Raw genomic sequence first — 15,071 nt, 5'->3', positions numbered from 1 at the left:
TCTGAATAGGACCAAGCTAGAAGTCAGAAATAGACACACTTGCTCCTGAAGAATTTTTTGTTCACGTAATAACAGGCCAAAGGAAGAATGAGCTAATTATCTAGTTGGGTTGAAAATTTTCAGAAACAGGTTCGTGTATTCACGTAACACCCTAAGTGAAGACCTGTGTTTTATGTCAGTAGTTCTCCAAGTTTGGTCCCTCACCAGCAGTGTCACTGTCACCTGGGAACTCCTCAGAAATGGAAATTCCAGGTCTCGGACCTCCCAAAGACCTATTGAACCAGAAGTCCTGGGGTGGGCCCCATTGATTTGGAAAAAAGCCCTGCAGGTGATTCTGATGCACCATCAAGACAGACAAGGGCTCTTATCTCAAACAACCTATTACTCCAGGTTATTTCCCACAACAATTAATTGTAACTATATTCTCACCAATCAGTAGTCTGGATGCATTTAGGATGTGGGACATGTTTTAAAAAACAGCAACAACAACAACAGGTACATAACATTACTCTGCATTAGCAATTCATCAGAAATTGGTTTCAAAAGGAACAAGAATTTCCCATAGAATCTTTTTTTAAACATTCATATCAAAGTTCCCAGCTCATACTTTGGGCTTATTTCTCAATAATTGGCCTGAAATACACAGTAGCTGTAACTCTCCCCTCCCCAAACCCCTGCCCCTTGAAAAATGACAGAAACACAACCTCATCATGAGGGCTCACTTTTCTAGGGCAGAACTATAAGTATGTCTTGCACTGTTTGGGCACACTTGAAATCTAGTGTGAACAGCAAGCAAAGCTAACTGTGAGGGGCTGGGGCCTCCTTTTATTCCCTACTCCAGGCACCAGCAACTCCTAGTTGTGAAACCCCAAGTCTACCCGGGCCTGTCAGGCCTGGACAGAAGCCTGGTACCAACAGCCCTCCAGGAGCCTGCTTAGGCTTCTGTTGATTACTGGCTCAACAGGAATTAGTAGGTAGATGCTGCCTTTGTTAGTAAAAGAAATGGAAGCTAGGAGAGCTGTATCCTTTCATGTTACCTGGAAGGTGGAAGGGATTTCCTGAAGCTCAGTCTGGCTTTAGGTGGGACAGACCTGGGTTTGAGCACAAACTCTATCACTTACTAAGAGAGTGAGTTAAGAAAAGTCACTTAAAACTTTCTGAATCTCCATTTTCTCCCTTGTAAAGTGAGGATATTAGTGTCTATTACCTATGCTGTAGAATTATTGGAAAGGAATCAGTGGGGGGAAACAAAAAAAAAAAAAAAAAAAAACACTCATTTAGCATTTAGCCCAAAACAAGCTTCGAATACATGCTAACAGTTTTCATTATTAAGTATTTTACAAAGATAGATTTTTAAAGCTAACACAAAGCACAACTTTTTTTTCAAAGTACACAAAAAAGTCTGTCGTAACTTTTCAAAAAGAGTTTCTACAAAGATCAAAGTTAGCATGTGATCCATAATTAACTTAAAAGGTGAAAATTATTAGCATAAGTCACTTTATTACATCCCAGGTTGAATGAAAAAAAAAAAAAAAGTCTACAGCTTCCACCAGACTTAATGTCACCAATGTTTCTATTTGTTAGACCCAGTGCCTGGGTTAGAGTTTAAGCAAAAATGAAAAACACTGCTTTCAGGAAGATGAAGCAAGTAACTCCTTTAAATAGTGATGAACTTTCCAATCTAAATATACCTGAAATAGTTTTAAAAAATCCAGTTTAAAATTACATTGCTACCTTAACCCAGAGAAAGAAAACAATATAATTTTATCTTATTTCTTCATAGCTTTTAAATATCCTTCAATTCCTTGGAATTGTTAGGAACAAAAGTTTCACACACTTAGTTCCATTCTATATGTAGAAATTAAGTGTTAATATAACATTTGTTTCTACTGTTGTTACAGGGGAAAGGGAACCTTAGATACACTGTATCTCGATGGACTATGTATTTCATTATATTGAAAAGAAACAATAACCCAGTTCTCTGGGAGGAGCGGGGGCCAAAATTGGAAGAGTTCATTACATAGATGAAAAAATAGAACAGAAATACTTCTTGTGTATGTATTTGATGTATGACAGTTGAGTGTTGTAGGTCCTGGAAATAGAAAATTTTCCATTATTAGCAATATTAGTTTCAAAAACTATTTTTGGAAAAATTACACTGAGCTGCTTGAAATTCTACCAAATAATATACAACTGAAGTATATCCTTTGAAATTTTGGCCATTAGTAGAATATATACAAATACTGAATGCAACTGAGGTCATAATTCTAATATTTTTATTTCTGGCATAAATCTAGAAGGGTTAAAATGTGTTTCTGTCTCGGATTTCATTTTTGTTAAGCACACACATGCATAAAAAGGAAACAGAACAAGAAATAAAGACCTCCTATTTCAAGGAGACCCTGGCTGCCATTCCAAAATTCTTGATTGGGCAAGTAGAGAATCTGCCCCCCAAATAAAGCAGGATCAGAAGGAAAAGGAGGTAGCAATGCCTATTCACATTTCTGGGCCACTGCCCACTTATGGGCTTCATGCCAGGGATGACTCTGGCATTCTGCACAGGGGATGCTGCCCATCCAAGCCTTTATTTGAGAAAGCAGGGGAACAGCTCTGTACAGATTGGCTCTTTGAAACTTTGGGTATATGAAAAAAAGGAACTGCCACTTGGTCTGTGAACCAAGAAAGAGAGCTGGACACTGGAAGGAGTGTCTATATCTTTCTTGGTAAACATTAGAGTAGAGTAGTACTGAATCAGAATGAAAGAACATCTAAAAAAAATACACACACATACACACAAGACAATGCTGGGATGCAAAAGTAGAAAACATATGGAAAGAAGAAAGTTATTTTATAACTTAGCAAATTCTTAGCATATTTTTACATCATAAGTTTCTGAAGCATTATATGGAAATCGTTAGTCCACAAGATTTAATGTTCACAAGATTTTATTAGCAATGGCATATGTAGATTCATAAATCTAAAATTTTAAATTATCTCACTAGGGAAGGTTTGCGGCAGGTACATTTCTACACTTCTGAGGAATTTCCAAACATGTCAAAAGTATCCGAGGTAAATCCTAAGATTCTACCAGCAATTTTCAAGTCACTTCACATCATGCTTTGTTTTTTTAAAAGTAACAAAGGTCCATGTAACTATGAACACAGCACAAAGTCAGAACTGACAGCACCAAAGTATTCCATAATTATAATAAGATTGTTTCTATTTAGTCCATTTATACATTCAGGGCTTTCTTTTCTGATAAATGTGTACTTCTAAAAATGCTTAGTAACTGGTCAGTATCAAGTAACTGTTCGGTAAAACTAAAGATCATTCTTAAGTTTCAAATGTGCTTCTTCACACAGCTGCACGCAAGTATACTAACACAATTCTTAGGTGCACCTGCTCCAAGTTAGCAATATTTCATAAAGCACATGGCAAGAATGGCACCTTCAAGTGTTAATCTGCTAAACATAAATGTGTACTTTTAGTAGTTTATGGCACACACACTTTGTGCCATAGAGGAATCTGGTGTACAAAAATGTGGACAATTATTAATTTTCTTCCCTGAAAAAAAAGCTGTCTTTTGAAACTAAAATAAGTTATGTTCTTCGATATTATAACAACTAAGTGGTCTTCACTGAGAATTATCTGAGTAATTTTTGCAATATTTAGATAAACTACTCTTTGATTCAGCCAAACACTTAAGAACAAAATGAGAGAAAAAAAAAAAAAAAAAAAAAAAAACAGCTGAAACTTTTTCACCAGCTGCTGAGTTGTAAATAAGAAGTTTGACTATTCTTGTCCTGTGCCACTATATCCAACACAGCAAATGCAGTGATGAGTTTTGTCACTATCTGAAATCTTCAGTTTCTGAGCATTAAGGACAGCAATGATAAAAAGAAAATTACCTTCTTGAGATTAAGAGCTTAAACTTTGAACCGTACACATGAACAAATCTGTTTCCAGAAATCACCCCCTTTTTCATACCAATCACCCTAAAATCTGAAGTTGGAATTACCATACATCTCAAAGATTTTAATTTATGATACATAGAGGCAGATATTTTTTCATAAAATGGAAGTTTTGTATTGAATCTCTGTGGCATGAAATTCTAAATTCTTGTCTTATAAACTGATTTCCTGACTTTTAAAAGAACGTATGTTTATCCACACTTGTAGTCTGACAAATATTAAACTAAATGCACATTTACTATAATTAAAAGCTAAGATAGAATCCTGATAGAGAAATTTCTCTGGAGAGTTTGTCTCTGCCCATCACTTGTTAAAAGATCAAACACTGTGTCTGCTCTGATAATAACCTGATGAATGAGCTTCCCACCTCCACCATACCTACGAGCTACCTCATCCTCTACAAAGGTCAGTTGCAAGTTGATGTAGACATAAATATTTCTTTAAGTCTATTTAAAATAGAGATACCCCACTTACAGAATTGGAAATAAATGTTTCCAGAAACTTAAAGTTACTTAACAAGGAAATTTAATAAAGTTTCTGTCCTAGACTATTTCTGGCTTTCATTAATTTTAATGTATCTAAGATTTATCTGTATAACTACCAAAAAACATGTCCAAATGTTACCGGGATGCACACTAAACACTTCGGAAGTACACAAAACTAGGTGAACTTTTGTATCAATCAACGGTACTGAGTCATAACTGACTCCCGAAACCTGGCTACTTATAAAACCACTTCTACTCATAATAACTCAAACATAATACAAAAAGTTTTTAAAGGTCTATCAAGAGCAAAGGAAAACACATATATCCATCTATAGCGTGTGTGTGCTTTGCAATTATTAATTTGCAAAGAAATTATTTTATTTAAAATTAAATACCATATTTCTACAAAGCAACAACCACCAGGAATCTCTGAGGTCTTTTAAATGTGGTCATTTCACCTTATCAAAGCAATGAATGTTCTTCGTCCTTTGTTTTTTGTTCTGCATCTGCATTAACATGGCTGCTAATTATATTAGCCTGGTGGCACTTAAAGTCTGAATGGGAAAAATCACATGATTCTTACAGAGCATCCTTAAGATTCAAATGTATACCTGCTTAGACTGAACACCCTTAGATTACAACTGCCTCTTATTTTGTTACAAAACTTAGCTTTGATTCAGAATTTGTTTCATAAGTGATGTAGCACTTCTCCAATACACCATCACATATTTGCACGCACATAAATAAATAAACACACACACACACACACACACACACACAGGAATCTTTAGCCTTATTGTGCCATTTTGTACCTTTAGGTCTCTTTTTCGTGTATCTATGTGTTTCTAAAATTCTTAAGTTCTTGAGAAGTTTGTATTCATCACACAACATGTCACATGGATCTAATGCCTATAATTGCCATAATAAAGCCCTACTATGCTACACAATTAAAAATTAAATCACATTTAATTTTTTTTTTAATTGAAAAGAGCAAAAGAATACTCTTACCCACCCACTCGTTCTCACAGTTTTATGTTTTTACACAGTGAATCAGCAAATGTATTCTTTTCTGAATCATATATGAACACAGGAATGTTTTGATAACGTTTATACAATTTGGCATAGTTGGCCTAACCAGTGGTTTAACAAAGTAAACTCATTGTTCTGATTAGCTTTATCATTAAGAGTAAAAATCCTTCACTGCAAAACTTAAATTAATATACAGAAAAGAGAAATAAACCGGTTTACACATCACTGAAAAAATATTATATTCTTAAAATTATATTTATAGTTCCACCTTCTTTTTCTTAAAACCAAGTCCTTAAGAAATTCATAGATCAAAATACATATCTTGAGATAACTTTACTGGGGAAGGAAAACACCCCAAGACGATATGCAACAAAAAGCACTCCTTCAGCTAAATAGTAAACACAACAACAACAACAACAACAACAAAGCAAACACTCTTGGGCTTCAAGACAATTGATAAACAATGAAGACCACTTAAGGAATTCTTCTAGAAGTTTCAATAGGAAATCCTTGCTCTTTTGAACACTTTACTGATTGGGCTCTCAGAAATCTCCTTCAATCCTGTAGTCCTTTCAGCCTTTATGAAACAATTGTTGGAAATGTGGGTGGCTATTCAGATTAATCTATACTTTCCAAGGAAAGCTGTTTGATAGCAGGAGTGGGCAAGCACTCCCACTTCAAATTAACCACTCACAGTAGATTTTTCACCTCTAAACTATCCTCAGCCCCTCCTTCGACTGCCCTTAGAGAATTTAAATTCATAGACTTGATGTTTTCCATTACTGGCTTCTTGCCTCTTTGCAAACATACAACATTCTTCAAAAAGCATATATAATTCTCCATCCTATAGGATCAGACAATATCTCTATTTCAGGAGCAATTACACACATAATGTGAGATTGAATAGTTTTCCTTAGAATTGCTTTTAATAATTGCGATGTAAAGACTACTGGTTCAGTTTATGGCAGTGGTGTTACTGAGTTCATTTAAGTATTTCTCTTCAATCTACATACTTTTAGAACTCAATGTGGCTTCTAGATCAGACTGGTGTAAGGATACCATCTGCCCTACATAGTGGTCTGTTAGAGCATTATACTTACAAGACAACATATTCCTTGAAAAATAACACACGTCAGTGAAGAAACAAAGATACTGCAAAAAAAAAATTAGTATATAGAAGAAAAGTCGAAAATTCCATATCTCTGTTTTAACACCTGTATAGTAAATTATATGTGACAACCACGTTGTTACAGTAACAGGAATGCAAAGCATAAAGGAACAAGAGATACATCTTGCTTTGCTTAAAGAAATTAAAGACAAGTTTAACCCGCACCTACCAAACTGTCTTCAGAGGGACAGAAATAGGTGAGGGTGGAAAGGCTCACCTCCCCTGTACCCCACAGTGCCTCTCCCTGAAATCATTTTAAACATAGGCAATCTATCTGTCACCTTCTCTCTTTTATCTTTCCTTCCATTCTAATCAATGGCAGACCCATTACCGCACTCCCCAGCCCAGTATCTCAAAGGCGCATTACAGAATAAGAGGACCCAAGTGTCACTTACCAGTTGCATGCCACAGATAAAGATAAGCGTGCACCTGCCACTGCAATAACCCATGGTTTCCGAGACCCCTGCCACAGCCAGACTGTCCCACGTCGGCCACCGTCGAGCCCCCACTTTATCCAATCAGATCGCGGGGAAGGACAGGCAAACCTGCCGAGGGCTCGGGGGCTCCGGGCTGCTGCTGCCAGTGTCCTGGGAAGTGACAGGCATTAGGACCTGCTGGCGCGGCGGCGGCGGCAGCAGCTCCAGCCGCGCCCGCCAAACATACCTTCACTCGCTCGGTGCACACGCCGCGCCGCGGGCAGCGCCGCCCGCGGAGACGCGCCCGGGGCCCGCAGGGGCAGCAGCGGCAGCCTCGCAGCGCCGCCGCGCCGTCAGGCATCTGGCCGCGAAGTTTCGCCCCCGCCGCTCCTCGCGCCGGCTCGCCCCACGCCCCCCAGCGCGGCCGCCGCCCGACGCGCGCTCGCCCTGCGCTCTCCGCGCGCCGGCTTCGGGGGCGGCAGAAGCGCGCGCGGGGCGCTGCCCGCCTCCCTGCGCCGCCCGCGGCTCCTCTGCGCCCGACGCTGCGGGGCCAAGCGGGCGGGGGCGGGGCGCGGGCCGGGCGGGGGCGTCCGGGCTCCGCGGTCCCGGGCGGCGGCGGCGGTGGCTGCCGCACGCAGTGCTGCCGGGTCCGCGCCGCGTCCAGCTGCGGCGCTGCCCCTCCCCTCGCCCCAATGTGCTAATCCTCCTACAACAGATCCTTCAACTGCTCCCCGCCGCCCCTGCCAGAGACGTAAACTTCTCGCAGCCCCGCCGGGGCTGCCTCTTGAGGGGCTGTTGTCTAGGTGGGAAGAAGCGGCGCAGAAGCGGCGGCGGCGGCGCTGGGGCCCGCGGGGCGAAGAGTCCGGGCGGCATGTCCGTGGCTTCCTGGGCTTGCGTGGGTCCTGGTCCCGCAGCCGAGCCTGAAACACTATGAGCGAGCGCCTGTGTGTGTTTGGGGAGAAGGGACGAAGAGGAGGGTTAGGGGAGGGGGGTGGGGTGATGAAACAGGGGTGCAGCCACGGCATCCTGACCGGTTGCAAAGCCCGCGAGGCGGAGGAGGAGGAGGAGGGGAGGAGAAGGCGCGCTGCGGCCGCAGACGCACTGCCAGCCGCCCGGCACGCGGCTCCGGAGGATCTGCAAGGGCCGGAGCGTGGAGTGCCGACCCTGCTTGGGAAAAGGGACCGGGTTGCTGCTGGAGTTGGTGGGGAATTTGAGAACCGGAGACAGTAGGGACTCAATGAGTTGCCGTTGTTGCTTTAAACTGTTTGCACTCAAGAAATTAAAGAATAAGAGACCATTTTAGCGGTCAATGACTACAGCTTTAAGGACCGTCCCAGCTGGGTATGGATTCCTGAAGGTGGGGATGCTCCCGACCCAGCTCTGGAGCGCCGGCCAAAAGCTGGGCAGAGGCTCCGGAAACCTGCAGAGACCTGCTTCGGAGCCCGCTGCTGCCACCTGCGGGTGGAAATCAGAAGAGCGAAGCAAGTTGGCCCAGGTGGCGGCCCCCGGGGCTTGGGTGTTCAGAATCCAAGAGTCAAGTTTCCTTTTTAACCGCCTGGCAGCTTTCTGAAGGTATTACTGACTTTTCCTGGAGGTGAAGGTGTGGTGTCGAGATCCGCTGGGGAAGCGAGTCACTAGAATGAAGAGCTGAGACTGATGAGGAAAGAGAATAGGAAACCAAAGAGCAAGCATGTCCTACATCCCGTAGGATAAAGACAGATGAAACCACCATGTCAGGCAAAGAGCTTTCCATAGCAAATGGGATTTGGCCCTTCTGGTGAAATGGCATTTGTGTAGGATAGTGTTATGCTGGGAACCACAAATAAGGATTCCAAATGATTGCTTCCTTTGAGTAAATATTATGACATATCAGAACGACTAAATATAAAGAAATTGAATCGGGTATAGGGACCCTAGTCTCCAGAAGCCTGCTACTGAATTTTCAGAAATGTCAGTCGTAGAGAGCCAAAAAGGGATTTGATTTGTTAAATTTTGGGGAATGCAGATATTTTATTACTGTAATGAAAACGCCTGCTTTGAATCACCCCATTTGTAAATGGGCGTTTCTCTGAAAAGTGTCTTTCAATGTTTAAGGGAATTTAGAGAACCCAGTATATTCTGTTACCCACTGCAGGGGTCTGGTAGGTAATAGTTGCTCCACAACCCCGGCTAAAACTGAAGCCAGAGGTATCTGGTACAAATGTTTCTTTTAGTTATTGCTATTCCATCTTTATACATGTTAGCTGTCATGGCTGCTTGGCATGCAGGTACTTTTTACTGCCAAACAAAAATAAGGCTGTTAAGTGGATGTTGAATATTGAAGAAGCTCCTGCCGTATTGTGGAAAGCATTGTATTACCTTTTTAAATTCATAATAGCAACAATGCATGTGGATCCAGCAATAATCCTGCAATGGTTTGCAACCAAACCACCAACAGCCTGAGTGGCCTTTAGACTGTATAGGTTAAAGGAAAGCATAATGCTATCTTGCTGACTCTAAGTGCCCTGTCCATAGTCCCTGGATACTTGTCTCTCAATACATGCCCACCTTCTTTCTGCAAGCACTTGGGACGATCTGTCTACAGGCTCTTTGTAGCCACAGGAAGTTCTGGACTCCAGAGTGAAGTTACAGCTGTGAGAACAACTCTTGCCCAATAATGGATGGGAATTGGTGGATCAGTATTCCAACTTCTCAACCCAGAGATGGGAAATTCTGAGACATACTCTAGTCTACATCATTCACTTCCCCACCAGGATTGAGCCCATAATGTCCATGGTTGACCATATTGGTCCATTCATGCACCCTGAATTAACTTCCTTCCCTTCCTGCCTTATTTCCCTTCCCCTCTACCAGTGCTTCTTGGGGTCACTTCCAAAATAAATCACTCAAATCCTTGTGTCAGTGCTGCATCTTGAGAAACCCAACATAATGCAATCTTCAAGGGCTTTTATTCCTGATCTGGCATCACGGATACGTTATTATCAGAAGACTGAACCAGGTACATGAATAGTATTGAGCATTTACTGTGTGCACCTATTTTACGTGCTACACTTGCACCATCTCACTTATTACTCACAAGAGACCAATGAGCTAGTGTGAAGGTCAATTTAAAGATACACAAAGAAAGGCCTAGAGAAATGAAGTATCTTGATCTCAGGTGCCCATGTTCCTGGTGGCAGAATTAGAGTGTGAAGGTATGACTGTGGGACATCAAAATTCACTTTCCAAACCACTGTGCTATACTTTGTTGATATTTTACTATACTTCTTTGCCATTATTTTGGAATTCCATACAAAAATGATAACTTAAAACATTTAGAAGAATGGTCACACACATTTTATCTCTTTTCCCATCTTTATTGAGATCATATTTTTTTATCTCTAAATTAAGTTCATATTGCATCATGTATATACAGTATAGCCGAAGCCTGACTTACGAAAAGGTGCTGTAGATGGGGATATAGTTCCATTCCTTAAGGTGCCAATGCCCTTTCTGTTCCATTTCCATGGAGCCTTAAGGGAACAGACTATAAAGAGAATCCCAACTGTCCTATTGAAGTGCATGAAGGAGAGAGATGTCTCAAATTGGAATGTCAATTGCACTTTCATTTGGAAATAGTCACACACTGTTCAGCTATATGAGGCTTTCCTCAACTAGTCTGGTGATACAACTTTTGTTAAGTATCTTGTTTCTGTGGGGAGAATGTTACATATTACACATCTTCATCTGGTTGACCTTGGAATTCTGCTTTAAAGTAACTTTCAAGGTTATTTGACATGTATTATCTCATTTATCTCTCAGAACAGTTCATGGAATCCAATAGGTACACTATCACTAAGTCAGTTGCTGTCTGCTCAACACCCAATCACTTGAACAAGAACAGGAGCTTACCCCTGGCTTTGTAACACAACTGAGCAGTTTCACTGTGAGTTCTACTCCATCCATTATCGTTTAAAACTATAAAGGCAGCAATTATCTTTACGATCACAAACAAAATTGATTCATTGAGTATTTTATACAAATTTGGATTTTTTTTTGCATTTGAAAAAGTATAGTATTTTCAAAATACAATTTAAAAAGAAAATAATCACCATAATACTTCTGCCCAGAGATAATCTGCCATTTTTGCACAAACCATTTTTTGTAAAAATGGGATTATATCGTACACAATATATTTTAATCTGCTTTTTCTTTGCACTTAATAATAACTCCAATTCATTAACTATTAAACTATTAAGCTCATGGATTCTGCAGGCAATTCAACTTCATATTCCAAGCTCAGCCATTTACCAACCATGTAACGTTAGGCAAAACACTTAGCTTTCTATGCTTTAGTTTCTTTATCTCTAAGGGGTGACTGGTAGGGGGAGTAATAATACGCATATATCATTGGATTGTTGAGAGGATTATGTAAATATCAATATATGAAAAGTTTTCAAAACAGGGCCTGGCACATACGTAACGTATTAAGATTGTTAGTTATCATTATTCTGCATACAACATAGCTTTAATGACTATATAACATTCATTGCAATGCAAGCAAGTATTACAATTGTTTAGTTGGAATATTTATTTAATGATTATTATTTAGTTAATTATTTTCTTAGACATACAGGTTTTGTGGTGGGCAAAATAATGTCCCCCCCCAAATATGTCGACACCATAATCCCAGGAACCTGTGAATATGTTACTTCACGTGCCAAAAGAGGCTTTGAACACAAATTAAGAACTGAAATGGGGAGAGTAGCCTGGATTATTCAGGTGGATCCAATCTAATCCCTTGAGCCCTTAAAAAGAGAACTTTTGCCACCTGGTAGGGTGGAGGGAAACATGTTAATGGAAGAAGTGGAAGAAGAAGGTCAGGGAGATACAAGGTGAGAAGTTCAACCCACCATTGTTGAACCTGTAAATGGATGAAATGGGGCAAGAATCATGGAATGTAGGTTTCTTCTAGAAGCTAGGAAGGGTAAGGAAATGGGTTGCCTCCTACAACCTCCAGGAGGAATGCATTCGTGCCCCCAGCTTGGTTTTAGCCAACTGAGATTCTTGTCAGACTTCTGATTTGCAGAACTATAAGATAATTAATATGTGCTATTTTAAGCCACCAAATTTGCAGTGATTTGTTATAACAGCAATAAAAACCAAGATAGTTTGCCTCCAATGTTTCAATATTATTTTATAATATTTAAATTTATAGCTATGTTTTTGCTTATGTTATGATTACTTCCTTAAGATAAATTTCTAGAAGTTATATTTAGATCAGCAAAAATATGCCTTTGAAAAATAATACCAAATTTCCTTTCAGTAGTTCTATCAATTCATAACTGTAGGAAATGTGCTTGCCATTTTCTCTATGCCATTATCCATAATGGATATTATCATTCTTTTTTTTTTTTTTAAGTAGTCTCCACACTCAGCATGTAGCCCCATGGAAGGCTTGAACTCATGACTCTGAGATCAAAACTTGAGCTGAGATCAAGAGTCAGATGCTTAACTGACTGAAGCACCCAGGTATCTCATGGCTATTATCATTCTTAAAAAAAACTTTTCAATTGTAATTTATATTTTTTAATATAATGCCCATTTATTAAATACCTAGTAAGTATGCTAAGATGAACTGTGACCCACAAATATATCACATTGACTCTCACTTTTCTGTGATGATTTCTCTAGCAAGTTCAATTGCAATTCTTTTTTTTTTTAATGTTCATTTATTTATTTTGAGAGAGAGAAGAGAGAATCTTAAGGAGGCTCCATGCTGCCAGCTTAGAGCCCCATGCAAGGCTTGATCTCACAACCTGAGCCAAAATCAAGTCAGATGCTTAACCGACTAAGCCACTCAGGTACCCTCAATTTCATTTCTAATGATTATCCAATGACAGATTCTATACTATGGGACCTTAGCAGTAAAAGTCCTTGTATCTATTTAACCAAAATGCTGGCCTTCAGAGAAAGCATTGAAAAGATTTTGATAAGCCAACATGACAGATTATGCCAGCATAAGAACCGGAGGTGTAGTTGTGATCAATGCCTAACCACTCTTTTTTTGTTGTTTGTGTTAAATACCATTTGGGTTATAGACTTCTAAATTAAATTATTTTGATCTATAATTTATGTGAATTTTACTTATAATATCCAGTAAATTGCCATGAATAAGCTAGGATCTCAATACCTATTTGCTGGTGATAATTTGCATGCATTAACTTAATTATTTTTAACATTTCAATCGTATTTATTATGAGATATTTTAAAGTATATTAATACAATTATGTTACAAATGTAGACTCTCAATTGTAATATAATTTTAATAAATTATCTCATACAAAGTCATGCAATTTTTGAAATAGAAACATTTGTCAAAATTAGAAAAGCTAAGGGGCTCCTGGGTGGCTCAGTCTGTTAAGCCACTGACTTCAGCTCAGGTCATGAACTCATGGTTCATGGCTTCATAGGTTCGAGCCCTGCCTCTGGCTCTGTGCTGACAGTTCAGACCCTGAAGCCTCCTTCAGCTTCTGTGTCTCCCTCTCTCTCTGTTCCTCCCCTGTTTGTACTCTCTCTCTCTCTCTCTCTCTCAAAAATAAAAATAAAAATAAATTTTTTTAAGATTAGAAAAGCCATATTTTCATCTTTTGATTTTCCTCTCATTTGTGCTGAACTTTTTTTAACATGAAGAATCAGAAAATAAGTTTAAAGATAAGCTTAGTTTTCTAATTGCTGCTGTAACAATCCACTCCAAATATAATGGCTTTAAACAATAATTTTATTATGCTTGTGGATTCTGTGGGTCAGGAATTCAGACAAGGCACAGAGGGGGAAATTTTGTCTGTTGTACGGTGTCTGGGGCTTCCAGCTGGGAAAACCCGAAGGCTGGAGGTGGCTTTATGGCTAGGGCAGGGCTCCGCTAAAGATTCATTCCCTGGCAAATGGGTTGGAAGGGTTTGAGGCCCAGGACCTTAGAGCAGATCAGAGCAGAAGTGTGGCCTGTACTGGAAGCTTGGCCTCCTCCCAGCATGGCTGCTTCAGAGGAGCTAGACTTCACTTGACTGCAGAGGCTTCAATGTTCTAGCCAACAAGGAATAAGCTGAACTGCCTTTTATTACCAGCCTCAAAAGTCATCCAGCTCTACCTCCCCACTATGCTACTAGTCACAAGGAGGTTGCAAGCCTGCCCTACTTAAAGGGGGGAGACCTAGATTACCACCTATTACCATGTTTTCAAACCTTTCTTTTAGCCATTGAATAATTAAATGGAATGATAATTAAAGGGAACTTAGAGTTTCCTGAACATTAAAATAAGTAAAAAATTAAAATTTAGACATGAATACTCTTGTATCACAATAAAAAAAGTTACCTTTCTACTAATGTATCAGAGAAACCAGCTAATTAAATATAAAAGAAAGTGTTTCTCTGAATTCAGGAATGAAAGTTAATTAATAATGATTTGACTTTAGGTTTCGTATGCTGTGGGCAAGACAAGTAAGGGGAGTATGTTCTCTCCATTCAAATGACTTCACTTTCTCAAGGGCAAGTTAAAAGTTGGGACTCATTTCCTACAATTATGAAATGAGGAATAGAGTATTTAAACCATTCAATAGAATGGGACTAAACAAATGATTAGTTTTTAGTAAAGCAATAGTAATATGTACTCTACTTTTTTTTCCATGTAATTAAGATTTATTACACAGCTTGAAAGTATCTTTACAGATAATGTGGTTACTGTAAAATTTCTTTATTTGCTGTGCTTTCCCCAGTTTATACTTCTACAACCCTAATAAATACCAATTTAATAGAATATTAGAAAATGACAAAGAGAAATGTTAGGAAAGTAGATGTAGTGTACTTACTTATAATAGGATTAATTCAAAATCCTTACACAGTGGTATGTTTTGAGCTTCTGGAGGGAAGAAAAATAAATCCCTAAACACAGTTGTATCTTTTTTATAGTTAAGATGTTCAGTAATACAAATATGATATTCTAATCAAATGTTTGTTTTCCCTTTTTG

At 39.4% G+C, this 15,071-nt stretch overlaps 1 protein-coding gene across 6 annotated transcripts in view; it reads right to left on the bottom strand.

The window, feature by feature from the left end:
• The window catches only part of NKAIN2 (sodium/potassium transporting ATPase interacting 2), a 998,481-nt gene extending 990,927 nt beyond the window's left edge, over window positions 1-7,554 (bottom strand). For 4 of the 6 annotated variants that reach the window (XR_006717547.1, XR_006717549.1, XM_045499460.1 and 1 more), the window contains exon 1: window positions 7,317-7,554. Coding sequence is in view for 3 of the 6 variants with exons in the window: in XM_045499460.1 (XP_045355416.1) it covers window positions 7,317-7,430 (114 nt within the window). In the remaining 3 variants the exon portion in view is untranslated. Of the gene's footprint in view, window positions 1-7,048 lie in introns of all 6 variants that reach the window. The other 2 variants (XR_006717548.1, XM_045499461.1) reach the window with 1 other exon arrangement.
• Between the last annotated feature and the right edge of the window lie 7,517 nt (window positions 7,555-15,071).

Source organism: Leopardus geoffroyi, chromosome B2, assembly GCF_018350155.1.
Source record: "Leopardus geoffroyi isolate Oge1 chromosome B2, O.geoffroyi_Oge1_pat1.0, whole genome shotgun sequence".
NCBI classification, from domain to species: Eukaryota; Metazoa; Chordata; class Mammalia; order Carnivora; family Felidae; genus Leopardus; species Leopardus geoffroyi.
This window is presented reverse-complemented; position numbering and strand designations above follow the sequence as displayed.